Source organism: Wyeomyia smithii, chromosome 2 (assembly GCF_029784165.1).
Source record: "Wyeomyia smithii strain HCP4-BCI-WySm-NY-G18 chromosome 2, ASM2978416v1, whole genome shotgun sequence".
Classification (NCBI taxonomy): domain Eukaryota; kingdom Metazoa; phylum Arthropoda; class Insecta; order Diptera; family Culicidae; genus Wyeomyia; species Wyeomyia smithii.
Window position 1 is genome coordinate 172,856,229 of NC_073695.1, and position 20,422 is coordinate 172,876,650.

The 20,422-nt window shown below is 36.3% G+C and overlaps 1 protein-coding gene across 7 annotated transcripts; it reads left to right on the plus strand.

The window, feature by feature from the left end:
• The first annotated feature begins 490 nt into the window (after window positions 1-490).
• LOC129721370 (F-box only protein 25) lies at window positions 491-20,293 on the plus strand. Of its 7 annotated transcripts, none has more exons than XM_055673868.1 (6): window positions 491-909; window positions 2,817-3,259; window positions 17,333-17,386; window positions 17,450-17,873; window positions 17,937-18,208; window positions 18,273-20,293. In XM_055673868.1, exons 2-6 carry the CDS (start codon window positions 3,156-3,158, stop codon window positions 18,481-18,483), a joined length of 1,065 nt encoding a protein of 354 aa, XP_055529843.1. In that variant the 5' UTR covers window positions 491-909; window positions 2,817-3,155; the 3' UTR covers window positions 18,484-20,293. The 7 variants fall into 7 exon arrangements, with proteins under 7 accessions (XP_055529843.1, XP_055529842.1, XP_055529839.1 ...); XM_055673867.1 differs by having other exon boundaries at window positions 491-883; XM_055673864.1 differs by having other exon boundaries at window positions 491-792; window positions 2,528-3,259.
• The last annotated feature ends 129 nt before the right edge of the window (window positions 20,294-20,422 follow it).

The window sequence follows — 20,422 nt, forward strand, 5'->3', positions numbered from 1 at the left end:
AAAAAACGCGTAAATTCCGGAACCCGCGTAAAAAAACCATCGTTAATTTTGCATTCCAAGTGAAAGGAAACCAAAATCCGGGCAAAAGAAAGATACCGCGTAAATTCCGGAATCCGCGTAAAAAAACCGCGTAAATTCCGGAATCCACGTAAAAAAACGCATAAAAAACCGCGTAAAAAGCGACCCTAGTGTATATTTTGAGTGAATAAATACAAGTTCTCGCTCTTACAAGCACCTTTTAATTTCGGCTCTTGCGCCCTTTTCCATATTTATACTAGAAAACTGTCTAACCCGAATCAACTGGCTGCGTTCTTACTCTAAATATTATTTCACACACACTTTTTAACTTTAATATCCCACAAAAAGAGAGAATAGAGGAGTTAACAGAGTAAAAAGAGAGTACTCAATGTTTTGTTTTTCTCTATACTCGCAAAATGTTGGAATAATGGAAGACGCAAAATGTATTGCCCGCAATCCTTGACAACAAAACTTTTCAGTGCTCAACAAACAGTCAGTCGTTGCGAGCAGTTGTGAGTGTTCATAGCAGATTTTGAAGATTGCGGAGTTGCTGTTGTTGGCAGAGCAGTGCTTGTTTTATTACCTTTCGGTATTGAAGTAGTGAGGAAAATAGCAGGAAAAACGAGAAATAAGAACCAGCTGAGAAAAAAATATAACAGCTCTCGAGCAAAGTGTGGAACATTTTGCGTTGTCGTTATATTTTGCTGGATGCTAAATAGAAAATAGATTTCGCGAGTGTTAATCCGAAAAGTGCGTTTCTGGTGCTTCTAAAAGGTAGTGTAGTGTCATGCCACTGGAGTGCTAGAAGCCATTTTTAAATCCGCAATAAAAAGTTATTGAGCGAGATTGAGAAAAAATTGCTTCGGTAAAATGACGTGCGATTGGATCTCTGTAAATAATTTTTATGTTCATATAATGCCAGGGTATTGTATAATGCAAAAAAAAAACAATTTTATGATGAAGAATTAATTACACTGTTTTTCGAATCAGCTGATATCTACAACAATACACTTTGCACCAGCGTATATACCTATACTGCTGTAGATAAGTTAAGTTTTTAAAGTTCATATATTCAATTATATAATGTATTAAAACACTTGAAACTCTCTATTGATTGATTTTAAGTGTTTTCAAAGCAATTTGCTTTGAAACATTTCTATTACGAAGTAAGAGAATTGTGACTAGGAATCAGCATTTGGTTCAAAAATTCGTTTGCAGAACCCATGCTAACGACAAGAATAAAATTTAATTTAATTTTTTGCGTTGGGGAGCATGCATGAATGACTTAGCTTTTTTTTGACTCCCCCCTCACCCATCGTAGCATTTCGTCACAAAATTGCAGACCCGCTCTAGATAATGACGTAGCCCCCCTAACGGATTTTTTTGACAAATTTTACTATCCAGAACATACATTAGCAAAGCAAAGCCTTGGTGCCTATATTCCTATTCGGACTTGACCTTCTGTTTTTATACACAGACTCCGCAGCCGACTGTTTAGTGTACGGGACAATTGCGGGGCTAGCGCTACGATCCTACTGACACTAACAATCTCTCCCGAGCTGAGACTCGAACCTATGACGACTGGCTTGTTAGGCCAGCATCGTACCTCGAGACCATCTGGGAGATCAAGAACATACGTTATTGTATCAATTATGATCAAGAAAAGGTAATAAAGTATTGAAAATGATCCTTAACAGACAAAACAGTAATAAAAAGAACAATTAGAACTAATCCATTTTTTTTCCTGATTTCATATGTGCTACGTAGCTAAGCTTGACCTCCTACCCACCCCATCGTCACATTTCGTGACAAAACTGCAAATCCCTCCTCACCCATCGGATGCTACGTCATTTATGAATGTTCCTTTGAGAAGTTTTTATTTTAAATTCTTTCCAAAATTGAATGCAAATATCAGCCACGTTTTTAGAAGCATTATAAAAATTATTTACAAATCTTCACCGATTGCAATTTTGTGCTTACAAAATAACTTATTACTTAGATACGGACGTAAGAACCGATTAAAAGCCCAAGCACAATTGATACGTTGCGGCTGCGTTTGCGGCAATTTGACAGTTATCCCATACATTTTCTGTTAACGTGAACGCTACGTAAACGTATTCATTTTGCTTGGGCCTTAAGAATGGCATAACTGTTGGTATTATCACAGATAAACAGACGTACCAGGAAATTTATTTTCATGGACCAAAATAACGGTCAATTCAAATGAGATTCAGTTTTGCGGAATATTCCCGTCGCAGCGGTGGTAGCGCTGATGTGCTTTTTCCCTTTGAACTCAGTTGACAGTTGTCGCGCGCCGTGCTGCCAAAACAACAGGAAGGCTGAAAATTTATCTTTTGCGGAATATGTCCGGTAGGAGTCGCACAAGTTAGTATAAACCAAAACTTTCTTAGAATTTTCTACGAAGTGGTACGTCTGTTTGTCTGTGGTATCATGTCAAATTTCAAATTTCGACATTTACTACAAGATTTATTGTATTTTGTTTACACAGTAACACCCCCTTACTGTATATCATTTGTGAAATGATAAACTCCGCAACTAAGATCAAATTGTGAATACGTTATACTTAAAGTTGGGTGCTGAATTTATTAGCTTGATCAGACTGTAGAACCAAAAGCATTTATTTACACTAAAAATTATATCTGTAATCCAGATAGCAAAAACCGACACAATCTGAAACAGTCTAATATACCTACAACGGATTCATCGCACCTCAACATAGCGAATGGCATTGAATAGAGCATTATACATAGGCACCACATAAAATTTTCTAATCTTAGCCTCCGTAAGAAACCGAGCGAAGTGAATAGAGTCAATCCCAACCACTGTCAGTGCAGAAATCAATCAGGAAGCAATCATAGTGCGAAAAAAGTGAGAAAAAATATCGTCTTCGGGCGAAGAGTTTTTCCTCGATTTAAAATATATAGCAGGTGCAGCAAAGCTGAACTCGAAGCAAATATACAGCTCAAGTGAGTTTGCAGTTTCGGCTAGCGCTTGATCTGTACCCTTTCAGTCGGCGGATATTAATCATTTCGTCTGAAAAAGCTCACCGTCCATCGTGATACTAAAGAAAGGAGCGAACATCACCGTTGCACGACTCGAGCAGAAACAGCAATAAAATGCCATTCATCTCCAAAGATTGGCGCTCGCCCGGTGAGGCCTGGGTAAAGACTGAGGAAGGTTGGGAAAAGCTGAAGGTTTTGGAATGTGTTAAAAGGAAAAGGTAAGAAAAAAACATCGATTGTTATTTATTATTTAATTAGGAACAAATATTTAATCGATAAAAATCATCGCAACAAATAATTATGTGCTCCGAGAATAACTATGCATTATTTTATAAACTCTAGTTCATTCTAAATTGGATGTACATACCGCAGCGTCTAAATCAAAAAAGATACATACAATTGCTAATCATTGGACACTGATTATTCGAGAATTGGACATTAACAAGCGATTATTTGATTTGATTTGATTCTCTTTTGAATTGATGTTCACAAAAAATCACAGAAAGCTTGAATGTATTCATGAAAATATAGAAGTGATATCTGCTCGAATAATTTTTAAATGGTGTGTAAATAACAGCAATATTACTTCGGGTATTTTGCAAATAATTGCGTATTAACAATTATGATGAGATCAAAGTTCATATTCTCTATAGTTAACTTTCATAAAAATATTGAATACGGGTTCTTCCAACTTGTTTATTTTTAATTTTGGAAACGTAATTTCACATTTGTTGCACTCGTTTGCAACACGCAAAGCGTTCTTTGTCCGATGAATATCTTCAGCTCAAATCTGTCATGTAGAAACACAAGCGCAATCGTCTCAACTCCACTTCCCACCCACACCCATCCTTAACTACGACCTCTCCGCTTCTCGTGTACTGCTGCTGGTGTCACTGTCGTAGCGAACCTATACATTAGAGAAATGACAAGACACTCACCGTTAAGGCAACTGTCAACATCAAAACGGATAACGGCAATGCAAAATTATACAGATCGCCCGTTTTGATGTTGACAGCTGCCTTAACGGTGAGTGTCTCAGCGTCTCTCTGGTGTATAGGCTGACTACACTGTCGTGAGGCAAGATAATATTGATAATAGGTAACGATAATGTTTTATAATGCGTAGTTTCTCCAATCCATTTTATTCAGTAGTTAAAAATATCAATGGTTCTTTTCTAAAATGTTTAAAAAAAATATTTTGCAGACTATTGAGCTTCAACAACACGTTTTAGCATACCTGACTGTTGAACATGTTGGTTTTATTGAAAACATCAATAATATCGTAGTTGTGTTTATTCACGAGAGTGAGAGCGAAAAGTACTTGAACTAAAGCTACGAGAGCAAACATCAATGAGATTGTAAACAAAGCACAGCTGAGTAATACATTTTTCCTTCTATAACGGGAAAATACTCACCTTACCAACACATCGAACAGTAACGGAAAGGTCGTATACAAACAGAAAACATATGATTATGAATTTTGTACCTACGTCGTTAGAAGTTTCTGCTTGCTGTCTCGTAGTGTGGATTATATATGCTTTTTTTTGTAAGCGCTTTGAAACTACCTAAACTATAATCGATTGGACCATTTACAGAATATTAGAATCACACGTTAGTTGCAACCACTAGTGTTACGCATTACTATGACTTATATCAAAAGAGCATTAAAATTTCATGGTATGCCTGTACTCTTTGATATCGGAGAAAATTTTACACCACAGGAAATAGACCAGCAAATGGCTCCCAAACAGTGGTCTGCGGCCGGCAAGGGGGTCGAGAAGGTCTTGGTAAGTTTAGCAGGTGATTCAAATTTGAAAGCAGATCTTCAACCCTTATGCAAATTAAGGTCAAGACATGAAACAAATGGATTAAAAACATAGACAATTCAGTTGCCTAGCACTCTACTCCAGATGGACAATCTTAAAATTACATTTCTAACAAAAAATGTTCCATTTCTAGCCCTTTTCAATTGAAATTTTCTAATTTCATTCGAAATTTTATACGAGATACCGATATAGAAATTAAATTTAATTGATGAGAACTCTCTACGAAATTCAGTGAAATATTTTACAAATTTTCGTTAGTATTTTCAAGAACAAAGATTTCATGACTCGCTGGTTTTCTATCGAATCGCTTTAATCTGGTGAATGTTCATCTCAGAGGCGTCGCGTGGCTGATTTCGTCACATGTGTACCAAACATTTATTTAAATTCTTTTTACTTAAAAGAAAAAAGAAAGTCAAACCAAAGTGATGTTTTGAATTGATGGGTTTCGATAGTATGCTTACTTGTTTTATAGGTTATCATATTTCGATAACTGCTATGTCCGAGATTATTAGGGGAATAGGGTACCTGTGCCCTAGTAACAATTGTATTTTTATCAAAGTTTTATAGCGCATGTGTAGCCAAAAAAGCGCTATAAAACTTTGATAAAACCAGTTTTGTTACTTGGGATGTTGCGCAGGTGGACTCGACGCCACTGGTTCATCATAATCTTTTGCTGAAATTGATAAAATTGGTTCAAAGGCATTGAAGAGTTCGACCGCCGATATAAATCAATTGCTTCCAAAAAATAGTTTTTCTCATTTTTTTATAAAAACTTTAACAATGTTATTTTAATTGAAAAAACACCCTTACATGCCCGACGGGGTACCCGAGTACCTACAAACTGATTTAATGTAATTATGACAAATTTCATCCGTTTTTTCGGGGACATGTTCCGAAACTGAGGAATTTCATAAATATTTGACTTGACTATATTTTTGGTACAATTACAATTGATGCCTCATACAAGTGCTTTCGGAATCGCGATGATGTCGTGAGATCTGAAAACGACCCTAGTGGCAATTTTAAATATTGAAATAGCGACTTCCGGTTTCTGGAAGAGATCCAAAAATGACCAAATGCAGGTCGGTGTGTTGAAAAATACTTCACTCCGATTAACCGAATTCTCTGGATAATCGAACCGACTAATTAGATACATTTTTTTTTAATTTTTTCTCATCGAGAACAGTCAGTTTGTAATTTGTGAAGAAAAAAAAAAACATCCATATAGGCTCGAAAACTACCGAACCGATCGAAGTGAAAATTTGGGGGTTTTTGGTTGCCGATAAAGGTTCCTATGATAGTTTGAGACCCCTCCCTCTTCTGGAAGAGAGGGGTCCCATACAAATGAAACATAAATTTCTGCACATCTCGAGAACTAACCGAGTAAATGGAACCAAATTTAGCATGTGAATGTTTCTGGGGGTAACAAATATGTCCACAAATTTCTGCACATCTCGAGAGCTAACTAACTAAATGGAACCAAATTTGGCAGGTGAATGTTTTTAGAGGTAACAAATATGTTCCATAATCAACCTCAGGCAACATTTTGGATTGTAAGATGGCAACTTCCGGTTTCTGGAAAACAGCCAAAAATGGCCGCTTTCCACCCAATATAACAATATCCGGATCTAGAATGATACACAGGAGCTAATATCGACCACAGATACCATTTTGAATTCTAAGATGGCGACTTCCGGTATTGGGTGTTATTCGATCATTTTCGGCTGTTTCCCAGGAACATGTGCTTCCAGAAGAGAAAGGGGCGTCGAACCATTATGGACATATTTGTTACCTCTAAAAATATTCAACCAGAATGACGCCCAGAGGCCAGAAATTATCTTAAATACCATTTGAAATCCAACATGGCGTCTTCCGGTTTGTGAAAAACAGCCTAAAATAACCAAATATCATCCAATATGAGTATCTCTGGAACCAGAATGATGCAATGAACTAACAATTGACCTCAGGCACCATTTTGAATTGCTAAATGGCAACTTCTAGGAAACAGTCGAAAATGACCGAATAATACTCAATATGGATGCATAGAAACCAAACAGTGACCCTGGACACCATTTTGAATTTAAAGACGACCACTTTTAGTTTGTGGAAAACAACCAAAATAACTAAGTACCTCCCAATATGGGTATTTCCGGTGTCAGATTGATGCCAGAAAGTCTGCTGAAAATGACCGTTACCACCCAATATGAATATATATTCAGAATTAAGGCGATGTACAGAAGCCAAAAATCGAGGATGTTGTCATTTCGATAAAACCAATCATTTCGAACGATTTGTTATTTGACTTTGATCATATCCTATGGCCGATGCGTCGTGCATTTGCAGACTTTCAACACATCGCAAGGAATCAATGAATTTGGAACGTTCAAATAGTACGATACCACATTTAAATTATGATGAGGCCACATATATCGATCTAAGCAGGTATAGTTTCAAATAGTCTTTGAATTTCTTTTCTTTCCATAACTTTTGAGCCACATATCAAACTGTTATGAAGTTTGTTATTTGTAAGTTCGAGAGATGACTCGTTCGTATGACACTAGTTATGTTCAAATAAGTCATGTAATCTTTGAGATAATAGACTTTTGTTGTTTTATTATCAATTTAATACATGACGGTTGCTTAAGTTCGATTATAATCAAATGAAATGGGAACAAAACTTTGAAACCACGTGTTAAATCATAATTCATCAGTTAACCCTTAACTAGCTCGCTCATCTGATAATAATATTGATCAAATCGGTTGTGTAGTTTCTGAGATAATGATGTTTCGTGATTTTCACATTTCGATACATCACAGAAAAAAATGAAATTACAGTTCGATTACAGTAAAATTTAATTGGGTGTTATGAGGCAGCTAGACTTATTAATTGACACTAATTTTGTTGTAATCAGGTCAGCCATCTCTGAGAAAAGTGAGTGAGTCCAAGTAGTCGTCGTAATATGTTCCTTTTCATAGCTGGATTTCACATTTTTAAACATAACAGGCAAAGTAATAGTCCGATTGCAAAACAAAACAATAGGGTCTTATGGGGCAGCTAGCCCTTCCATTTGACACTGATTTTATTAAAATCGGTCCTGCCATCTCTGAGAAACATGAGTGAGATTAAACAGTCTTCAGAACACGTTTCTTTTCATAACTTTTGTACCACAAGTTCAATCTTCATAAAATTCAAAAGTTTATGGTATTTCAGGTAGCCTGTTCATTTGAAATCAATTTTGTTCAAATCGGTTGCGTAGTTTTTGAGATAATGATGTTTCATGATTTTTACATTTTGATACATAACTTCTAAACTATAAATCCGATTACAATAAAATTGAATAGGGTCTTATGGGACAACAAGACCTTTCATTTGCAATTAATTTCATGAAAATCGGTCCAGCTATCTCTGAGAAAATTGAGTGAGAGTAAAAATCTGCACATACACACACATACACACACATACAGAAAATGCTCAGCTCGTCGAGCAGAGTCGAGTGATATATGCCATTCGGCCCTTTGGAGCACTTTTATACTTTCACCTTTTTCTAGGAGAAAGGCAAAAAAAAACAAAAATTAGGGAATAATTTTTTTTTTTAATTTTTTATTTTAAATCCGATTAGTAAAAGATGATACGAAGTGCTATAGAACACGAACACAGAAAGTAATTTATCCGAGAACGTACGACTACTGTTAAAGAAGCAAAAAAAATTTTGCGTCATAGATATTTAGAGACTTTTCAAAAAATCAACACGAACTATATCTAAAAAAAACAAAAATTAGAGAATATTTTTTTTTTATTTCGAAATTTGGATTTCAACGAACAAAATTGCTTCAATTCTGGTTATTTCGTAACAATCTTCCAGACAATAAAAATTATCCATCAGTAAGCTTTTGGCCTCTTCATTTCATTCAACTTCAACGCTATAACCATACGCTCGCACCTTACGCTTAACTCCACTCAGTTCCGGTGTGTTGAGGTAGGAGGAAGGGGGGGGGGGGCGGCTTCATGTCCTTGGGTACGAAAGTGACCCCGTTGACTTCGTACTGCTCCAGGAGATAATTTCAATAGCGACACTAGATCCGGTCAGAAGATCGTAGGTCCCTCGTGTTGCTTCAACAGAGGTAGCAGACGCTTTTGTAGATTCCTTGAAGTAGATCTCCCCGTACTGTAATCCCGGTAATCACGAACGGCTTACTCCTTTTTCCACATAAGCAGATCGCTTGCCAAATCATGGCAAACTTTGACAGTTTCTGCTTCCTTATTTCTGCCGGAACATCAAACATGTGCTGGGCAGTGGAAAACAGTAGCCCTAGAAGCTGCCGGAACTCAGCATCCTGGTGTACAGTTTCCGGGTCCGTGAATTCCCACCGTATTTTGCTGTTTGTCACGATTTGAATTTTTTTGTATGTTGTGCATATGCTTTAGTCCCTTTCGATCCTTGCCTCTCTGGACAGATTGATTTTCTGTACCCAAGCTGTCGGATTCCGCTGCGCGGATCACAACTCGCTTGTGATCCTGATCACTAATATAGAACATTCATTTTGAACGCATTTCTGCTTCGCTTCGATGTTCAAAGTTTCAAAGTAACGTTTAAATCTGTGGTTTAATCGAATTTTCGAAAAACTTACAGCGATAAAAATATAGTGTAAAACCAATGGGGGCCATCCACATACCACGTGGAACGATTTTTAACGATTTTTAACTGTCTACAGTGCTAAGCTCAGTTGCAGTGCAAAATTGTAGGATTTCTTGTTTGGGTGATCCACGTTGACCATGATATTCCTTGAAAACACTTATAATAGTTGTAAGAGGATTGCATGATGATTTACTATACAATTTACTTTTTCGTGACAGTTAAAATCGTCTATTATGAAACACGAAATTGTTGAACAGTATAGAATGATACCATTTTTATGTCAAATTTAATTTGAATTAAAATGTCCCTTTCAGCAACTCTGGTTTTCAAAATCTAGTTCCTTTGAAGATTTGAAGAATTGGGTATTAAACATAAACGCAGTTTTGATTAAAAGAAAATCCTTAAAAAATGGCACATACAGTCGGGTTTCACATAAACATGAGCAACGCCTTGAAAGATTTTTTAATGTTTGTTGATATACGATTTACAAAATTCGTTGACACGCAGCATCATAAAATGACTCTGAGGATAGAGTATAAGAACAGTGATCGCAACGTTGCGGGTTCGAGGCTGAACACAGCCTTGTAAAATATTATAAAGAAAACTGCCGCATCCAACCTCAATAATTAATACATACCAAAGAATGTACTAAGTTAATGGTACGCGTATTTCTCTTAAAAAAAATATAAATTAAATTGTTGCTACTCAATTTTATGTTTTTTATTACTTGGAAAATTAGGTTGTATATAATGCAAAACTTATTCGCAGTACAGGTTACACACTGCTGCGTTTCGTAGTAGAATCATAATACGGGTGAAACGGAATTGTATGTATGCTTATGGCAATAGAAAATCGTACTAAGTAGCAAATAGAGTTGTTCATACCTGAGATTTTATGCAAAAGGTAATTGTTATAGAATTGTAGAAAATGAAATAAAAAGTTGTATATCTTCAACTACGCGAACCATTTTGGTACGTACAGTCATGGAGAAAACAATAAATACACTTGCAGTTTTGGTTAATTTTCCATACTTGGGTACTGATTTTAGTTGTCATATGATGTTATGTTACGTCATTACGTATTATCCAAAGAATAAAACAGACTTATGGAACGTCGTACATGCAGCGTGAAGTGCTCAGGGCTGCCAAGTATACAGATTTTTCTGTATTATACAGGTTTTTTGACCACGATACAGAAATGATACAGAATACAGAATTCATACAGAATTTCGATTTTTAATACAGATCTGTACAGAATTCCTGCAATGGATTTTTTTTTAAAGTTTCGGTTTGAAATTGCGATGTTTCACAAAATGTTCGAACTAAAAAACTGGTAGCGCATGCTTTACAAACACTATTAGAACATCAGTTTTTCGAATGCGTTCCCAAATAGCCGCCAAACTGGCCGATTCGCATAAGGCAATCCAAGGGTGACGTTTCACCGCTTGAGCGTTTGCTATTGTTGTTGTTGTTCAAGTTGTAAAACCAAAATACAACCGAACACGAAATCTTTTATTGCCGGACCACGTTCGGTTGAGGCTGTGAAATGTTAAAAACAAACTAAAATCAGCTGATCGCAACTGTCTCGTGGATGGCCTTATTGACAGTATGCGTTCGTTGGGAATAATTTTGTATGTGAGAAAAAGAGAGCGCTTTGTTTTCTCGGTTTTTCAAGCAGTCTGGCCAGCGTTGCCACCAAGTTTTGAATAAAATCTGGCCAAACGAAAATAAAAAGTCTGGCAAAAATCTGTCACTCATTTTTGGATAAAATTCCTGGCAGAATTGAAAGTGATGACCTTTTTTTTTTTGCTCTCGCCGGGTGTGTAGAAAAGTACGGCCCATCTCGCAGTAATGACCTTTTTGCGAGACGACGCGGATGAAATCTGGCAAATACCTGGCTCATTTACAAATATCTGGCAGATTCTGAGGTTTATTTGTTTGTCTGGCGCGCAGACAGAAATCTGGCAAAATCCAGATTTATCTGGCACAATGGCAACGCTGAGTCTGACTGTTCCGAGTTTTCTTTCAGGATTTTTACGGAAACCTTTCTACGGTTTCAGGCGAGGTTTAAAGTTGGATTCCAAGCCCAATTACCCATAACCCGAGCACTTGTAGGCACACGAACAAAATACATACAGAAAAATACAGATTTTTTTACGGGTACATACAGATTTTTTCCAAATAAAACTTGGCAGCTCTGGAAGTGCTAGCCTAGCTTCTACTCGTGAAAACCTGGTGGTAAACTTACCACGAAGATTGAATATGATTTTACAAAACAAAGGATAAGCCACAAAAAATTGAGAGTGAGTTTTGTAACGTAAAAGGTCACTTTGCTTTGTTTTGTATGTATAATTCAATAGTGTACTTTTTTTTCGCCACCTTAAAAACACTAAATCAATAGCGGGGGCCTAGTGTGGTTGGTAACGTCTCCGCCAACCACGCTCGACGCCTGGGTTCGAATCCCACCGCCGACATAGGTGTCGATGGTTGTGAGGTGGCGTGATCCACTCACAACCAACCCAACTGGTCTAGATTCAATCCTAGCCGACACCGGGAGATTTTCTGAGGCGAAAAATCTCTGGGATCACGCCTTCCATCGCATGAGGAAGTAAAGCCGTTGGCGCCGGTCCGTTAATAAACGGGTCGTGAGTTAGGGTCCTGGGTGTGGAGTCGCCTCCCTGGGCGTCGGTGATTGGCCACAACAGTGGCGGAACTAGACCGACGGAAAATAAGCGAGAATAAAAAAAAAAAAAACACTAAATCATGCAAAAAACTGGCAATCACCGACACAGAAAAAATCCAGTTATTCCTTCGTTCCTCTTTGAAAGAGAGCGTCTGCAGATCGTAATGACGTAACATAACATCATATAACAACTTAAGGGGTAATATCCACCAAATGCTCAAAAAACAAGGCTTTTTTCATAATTTTTTTTACAGGACATTTGAGATGTAAGATATATAAATAATATATCATTGGATTTAGCAACTCTTGCAGAATAGGAAAAAATATTTTTATTGCTATTTTTGTTACAAAATGGCGGCTGTGCAGCGATTCCCGTGAACCGCTTTTTTTAGAAAGTCGTAGAAGTCGTGCCCAACTCCACCTCTAATCAAAACAAAAATTTTTTCATTATCTACATAAGTGTCGCTAGTGAAGTACACATGATTATATTTTTAGAATTTTTCTTCGCAAAATGGCAACGGTTTGAAAAAAAAAACGGTTCTGTTTCGACAAAAAAAATCGACTTTGATTGTTTATAGCTTTAGTTGTTTAAGTTACCGATTTTTACATGCATTTGTGCGCTCTTTATAGCACAAAGGCCGGCGCGTACACTACGTTTCCGTTTCTATGCCCAACGAACAGACACCACAATGGGGCTTAATCTAGAAACGGACGGAAATAGGAAATTTTGAAGTCCAATGTTATCAGTATCTTTTAGAAAGTTGTTTCGTTTACTGTTATCCTTTATATGCTTCAATGCAACCCGCTTCAATTTTCACCATATAGAGGGCGCCACACCTAACTTTTGAACGTGACTTGCTAGACGAATAGTTTCTTCTGCAAAGTTGTGCAGAATTTTATTACAAAACTGTTTGCCGAGTAACTCGAACCTGTAATGTAATAAAATTCTGCACAACTTTGCAGAAGAAACTATTCGTCTTCGACCAACTTCAGTTGGTCATATATCCAAAACTACAAACAACCCACTGTAGTTTTGTGTTTTTCTGTTAATTAGAAAGGTACTCTGTCGGATGGCTTCATAGAAGCTTGGATTCGTTTGCGCCTTTTCGAATTTCAACTCAAATATAAAAAGCCTTTAAAAACACTTTTTTCCAGCTTTTATTCATGAATACTTTATATAATAACCAATATATCACTAGAAATTGTTCATCTTGATTTACCACATCACTCTCAATTATATACAGTCATGTTTTAGGCCTTACAGATGAACATATGCATGAAAAACTGCTCTTAAAAAGCCTTTTTAGAAAATGTCTTGTAGCTCTGAAATCCTAATTTCTAGAGGTTTGAGGTATTCAGGAAACAGTTTTGTAATCAAATTTTACACAACTTTGCAGAAGAAACTATTCGTCTAGCAAGTCACGTTTAAAAGTTAGGTATGGCGCCCTCTATACGGCGAAATTTGTAACTAATTCCATTAAAGCATATGAAGGACAGCAGTAAACGAAGCAACTTTCTAGAAGATATGGATAACATAGGACTTGAAAAAATAGTTCTGCCGTCCATTTCTCGATTTGGACACACTGTGTGCCGTGAAGTTGTCCTTCCGGGGCTTTATCTTCCTCTTCTTCCTTTTTTTATCTGATCTAAGGCTGCGCCTACCCTATTTCGCGGTATCAGACATGCGACGCTCAGTGACTTTGACGCGGTTGGCGTTCGATCCCACGCAAAATTCAAACTTGTCACTCATATTTAAGTACTTTTAAATATAACTCACAGTTAAAAAGTATAAAAAAAACTCAAACGAAGAACGTACACAACGAGAACGGCTGATCGACTAAACAAATGGAAATTGTGAGTAAACACGTGCTGTAGAGACTCTGTAACGGTCGAAACTTGATGCAGCGACCTCTGTACTTCAAATTTGAAAGACGATATCGTTCATAGGTAACTTCTACTAGTTTACGAAGCCTCGAAATTAAAAATAAAAACAAGCATCGCCAAAATGAACGAAAAATGTTATTTTGGAGCATAAAAGTTGTTCAGTAAAAATTGATTTAAACGAACTTTGAGTTTAGATCTGTACTTGGGCGATGTAGATTTTGATTCTAGGATAGTTTTAGCATAATTTAGGCCAATAAAAAAAATGGCGAAAAAAAATTTTTTTTTGGTAGATATTACCCCTCAATCAGTGCGCAAATATGGAAGATTAACCAAAACTGCAAATGTATTTATTATTTTCTCCTGTATATTGCCTCCACTATGGTGCTTATAAGCTCATATAGAACGTTATATACAACTTTATTAAATTGTACAAGGGTGCTTATATCTCAACAACAACTGAAATATACGGACCAAATTTTTGGCTGGTATCTTACCTCGAAGCTAAGCTAGGAGGTTTAAATGCCACATTTCCAATCACTCGGACTTCAAAAATTGCTTATTCGGAGATTATCTGATTACTTCTTAACTGATCATCAAAAAAAAAATGCATTCCTTGTCTATTAGATTTGATAAACTGAAAACAATGCACAGCATATTTTTAGTATATTTCTTTTTTTTTATTAGGCAGTTTTCTTACCTTAACCGGAAAACAGGAACATTAAGACCAACTTGTGGCAGTACGAATTTTGTCGGGTCAACAAGTAAACAATAATCGAGAATTTAAGTTTTAAAATATGGCTTTAACATTAATTTATAAGCAATACATATAAACTGAAACTTGTACAATGGTGAGTGAGTCCTTGTTTTTTTTTTTTTTAAACACAGTTTTCCAGTCTGTGTTTTCATCTGAAGTGACGAAAAAGGTTATTAGGTCAAAGCCATTTTACTGTGCCAATTTTCAGTCACAATATGTTATCAGCAGTAAGGGGACCAGCAGTCAGTGCAGCAAAAGAAGGAAATAGAGCGATGAAAATGTTGCGCCAGCATGTAGGTCAAGGAACTAGATTGCAACACTGTTAGAATCGATTATGTAGTTTCAGCAAGCAGGATAAAATTCCTCTGATGCACTGGCGTAGCGTGGTGGGGGCGGCGGGGGCGGTCCGCCCTTGAGGGTGACACCCATGAGGATATCCGTGAGATTAACTATCAATTAGGTGGAGGTGAAACCCTCGAAAATTACATAAATTTGCTCCTAAGAGTATAATCTCAACCAGTTTTTCGAAAATGGGTGGATTAAGTGCAAATGAAAACGATCGTGCTAACTCTCACGATTTTTGATAAAAAATGATTTCACCTGGTGGGGGTGACGCCCAGAGGGAAAGAAGTGACACTCAAATTTTTCGTCCCGGGTGTCACCCGGTCACGCTATGCCACTGCTCTTATGTTATGCTACTTATGTATTATGTTTTAAGGTTTCTGACATTACGCTCAGATAGCATTAAAACTTACATGTTAGTAATAGTAGCTTCTTCACCAATTGAAAAAATGTTTATTTTTTATATTAAGTCGAGATAAACGTGCCGAATGATGCTCCATTTTCTAGCTCTTTTGTTGTATAACTAAGTCAAACGAACAAGTTTAAGCTGAAATTTCACCACACCAGTAGCTTCCAAGTTCATTTTCAACTGCTTTGTTTCGCACCGTTGCAAAGTGCGCTAGCAATCGAAGTGGCCACAATAATAATTATGGAAAAAACGTTTTCTGTTTCGCTTTGATGTGGAAAGATTGGCATCGCCATGGACACATGGTATTGCTTCAACGGGGTAACCATGCCATGTGAAGAAATAAATCCGAAAGATGTTTATTTTTTTATCGTTCCAACAAGTGTGAATGGGAGTTGCAAAATAGTTTTTTTCTATTATTCACACAAATTTTCTAATAATTTTACAATTAACTCCCCATCCTAAACTAGACAAATAATTGTGTACATAACACGACAATCTAAAGTTTAAAACTGAATTAATAGCATGATTGTGAGTGGCTGAAGTGCCAACGTTCCGTGAACCCCGGTAATCACTGGTTGAATGATTGACTTATAGGCAATGTGGATTGGCATTATTCACGTGGAGGCATTCAGTGCGAATGTGGTAAACCGAAACAAACTTGCGAAGGAAAACGAAAGCGTCAAATGTGTAAATTGCGTCCAACCGGAACGAACTATGGTCTCGGAAAACAGTGCTAGTAACTTCAACGGGCCGGAAGAAACTCCGCTCTATTGACGTTACCTCTGCGCACGTATTGTTGCACACCTATCGGTCATTTTATTTCTGGTAATTTGAAATATTTATCCCGAATAAATAGTAACAACAGAGTAAATTCGGAAGAAGTCGAATAAAAAAAATACAGAATTTCAAACATGTTTCTTTATTGTTTTTAAAATTTTTTAATTGTTTTACGTGATTTATGATAAAACAGTTACTGTTAAACCATTCAGATCGAAGTACAAAATCACTCTCTGAAATTTAAAGTTATTAAATAGTTATTTTTTACTAAAATATTTCTTTCATAGCAAATCAGAAAATATTGGCAAAGCATGTATTTCCTCCATTTTCATAGAAATAGATGATACAAATATGGTTCAATAGGCTCTCAATTTCCTAAAAAAATATTGCAAGCCGTTTCGAATTAATTTGTTCTGATTCAATTACCAACTAACAAAGGTCATCAATATTCAAATTTAAGTTTTTCAGATGAATTGAGATATAAATGAGCTACTTTTGTGCCTAATTCAAAATTGATAAAATCCCTATGCGACAGTTCCTGTATCTTCAAGGACTCATAATAGTAGGTAGTTAGAGTAAAGAATGCCGCCTAGAAAAAAAAATCTTTTTGAGTACCTTCGAGTTTTTCTTTTAAATCCCAACCATTGATTCTCGACAAAATAGTTCAGCACATTTAGGCCATGCAAGGTAAAGATATTTGATAAAATCTGCAGGCTATTTGCTTCAAATTGGTATATCTTGAAGCTTGTTTCAAATATATTGAGATTGTAATTACTTATACATTACAAAATATTTCATGACGGAGATTAATATATTGTGTAAAAATAACTAAACAAGCAAAACTCAATTTCTTCTACACCAAAATCATCCCACAAAACAATATATCACTTTATAATGTACATGTAAGGAACTATATCATTTTACAAAAACAGCTTTAAAGGAAAACAATTCTAAAATGTTTTTTTCTTCTCTTATTTTCAGATGCATATCTGAATGCAGTAGTTCTAGTGATACCGAAAATGATATTGAGAATAGGTAAAGTTATATTCATTTATGTTATCAAACTCAATTCAATAAATATTTCCCATATCATTACAGCGACGTAGAAATACCGCCACACTGTCATATCACACTAAAATGTACTCGAGAAATTGCCGGTTTTAACGGATTAGGCGAAGCTGTTCGACGTTTAGACTTCCGCAGCTCTGTTCGAGATGGTCGCCGTTTTAACTATGTATGTGCCCTGCTGCGGCTTCTCGTTTCCGGGAAGGGCATCACCAGTCTTCCCGGTGGAGCTCAACGACTGCTGTTGCAAATGTTGGAAGAAGTAGCAACGTACGTTAGTGATTCACAGCAAAACATTAATGTACTGCGCGGTCTAGTGCAACAATTGCGTTCGCTTGTAAATCAAGAAAATCAAAAATGTTGGGGGAAACCCCTTGGAAGCCAGAGTCTCTGGGAAGGGCATGTCCAGACAATTCAAAGGATTCAAAATATTGCTAGTCAAATACAAATTAAAGAGGTTCGAAAGATAATGCAGAACTATGTTCGAATCGAGGTCTTATAACAAATTGTGTTGTTTCAGCCTGGTCCAAATATTCGCCCAAAGCTACATGATCTGCCAGAAGAATGTGTTCGGGAAATTATACTTAGAATAACCGATTATAAAGATCTCGATGCTTCTGCGTCTGCCTGGTCACTAATGGCAGCACTAATCTCTGAACAGCGAGTGTGGCGGGAATTGTCCCACTACCACTTTACGAAACAACAAATAGATGTTATTTTAGATAAAATGTGTCTCCAGGACACAAAGGAGCGTCATAGAAATTGGCAGGCCATTTACCACGCTCTTAGAAAGTAAGTACCTTGCTAAAGCACAATTCTTATGAAATCATTCTATTTCCTTTTATTCTAATTCTAGAACATACGGTGTACCCGAAGAACTGCAATATGCTGAAATTTTAGCCTTCTGTCGACTTTGCCGATGCCTTTTTTGGCCCTCAGCTGGTCATCCTTGTATTGTTGATCAATATCCGGATATACGACAGCGCATCCGAGAGGCTGGTAACGACGATAACACCGAAACACAACCGGTGCCACCGGCTCAATTCCTTAAATATTTCTCCTTGTAACTTTTGTAATCGAGACGCGTAATTTATTATTGGGGTGAATTGTGACAAGCATCTTTCCCGGCCGAGATATACCAAGTCGCAACTGAAAAACATGGAATTGAGGTTTAGTAGAAATTATATTCAGCTTGCCAATTATCAACAGCCTGAGATAAGTGTTCGAATTCAAGGTTCTATCGGTGATCGAGCCAAAGAAACAACAAAAGCAAACAATAACCATTACATATTACAAGATTTTATGAAGTGAAATATTGATCAACGTATGGTTTTATGGACGGTGCTCAATCGATGCTGATCTCGAAGAAAAATTTACTGTCAATGACTTTCATCGGTTACGGAAATCCAACATAAAAACCACAACGAATTTGTTATTTACGAAAATTGTCTAAGAGTCATGAATCAGAACAGTGATGCTATGCTAGAATAATGTATTTACAATATTTAAATGCATACCGATGTGCAATACATAATAACGCGTAGAATTTTCATTTTTATTCAACTGGTTTCAAGAGTCCTAACAAGTTTAGGAAATCGCCATGAACAGCGAACGGTTCGGTGGTTGCTGTTGAAGTTGTGAAATTCAATTATCACATTTTTTAATTTTTTGAGTGAACTCAATCTATCCTTTGTCTACACGCTAGAACCTTTCGAACTGAAATTACGATTTTAACAAATACCCGCGCAATAAAACTCGCTTAGGATTATTGCAACCAAGAATTTAATAACCTGATTATTTCTTAACTTCTTTTTTTTCCTTGAACTTTATCAATTGCAGCATCGGCCGTTCAAACGTTTGTATTGTATCAACAGCATGCAACCTTTAAAAGGACAAAGAACATGACTTAGCCAGTAAAATTTTACATGGATTACTCATAGTTTTCAGTTCCGTAGTAAAAAATTGAGCTTGTGATGTGTTTCAATTTATAAGTACGTTTTAATAAGCAAGATATGTGATAAATATAACATGGAAAATCTCTCCAAATCAAACACTCGTACTAAGGTTATTATCGGCAGCACAGCAGAATTTTAACCGCTAATTTGGGCTTCCGATATAACCTTTTTTATTCGAAACTATTAGAACAAATATTGCTACTCTCCTATTTTGGATGTTCTTTTACTACTGTACTTTATATCTCTATTCAAGACTTTAAATATAATATGTATATTTATAATCGTTAAGGTGAATGTCATTAACCTAGTTCACGGCTAAAATTTTTCAGACAGTTATGAAACAGAACGACAGCTAGATTAAATGCAACTAATTTTTGTGTGCTAGTTATTTCACTCATAGAATTCAATTATGAAAAAAAAGTTCCTTCGTGAGAAAACTGTGTCGGAGATCAGAAATAATCGTCACAGTGAATTCCATGTTGTACTATCTCTGTGCTTTTAAAGTTATAATTCCAGCAGAAAATGCTTTGTTTCTTCGATTTCAGTTCACATTTTAATACCTACGAACAAATTTGCACTAAAAGCAGAGTCTGTTGCACAGTCATAACCACCAAGACATGTTTTGTGTGCTGTAGACCTAATAGCGAAAACTAATAGTTCATATACCAATAGAAAATAAAATCAGTTGCACCGTCAACATGCCCAGCCGGATAAATCCTAACCATTAGCAATGATTACAAATTTAGGAACGAGGACAGCTAAAATAAGGCATGCTAATTGCTACAACCCTAATCAAAGCACAGAACAGTATATTGAAGCAGCAAATATGAAAATGAAAACAAGAGATTAATATTAATAATATACTATGTATTTCATATATGAAAAACACATGAAAAGATAAAATTATATTTTAAATATAAAATTGCCGTGTGTGTTTCACGAGATCCGAAAAAGCGATGAAAACTAGCAGAAGTATAGAGAGAATAAATTCGAAGTACACACAAAGAGTTTGCCGTTGTAGGGACATTTCAATAAAATACGCTCAAAATTT

Excerpts from the sequence above, each read along its gene's own strand:
- LOC129721370 (XM_055673868.1), top strand. The coding sequence starts at position 3,156 with ATGCCATTCATCTCCAAAGATTGGCGCTCGCCCGGTGAGGCCTGGGTA. Across the intron at positions 17,874-17,936 it reads GTCAAATACAAATTAAAGAG|CCTGGTCCAAATATTCGCCC; the intron begins GTTCGAAAGATA and ends GTGTTGTTTCAG. Across the intron at positions 18,209-18,272 it reads ATTTACCACGCTCTTAGAAA|AACATACGGTGTACCCGAAG; the intron begins GTAAGTACCTTG and ends TTCTAATTCTAG.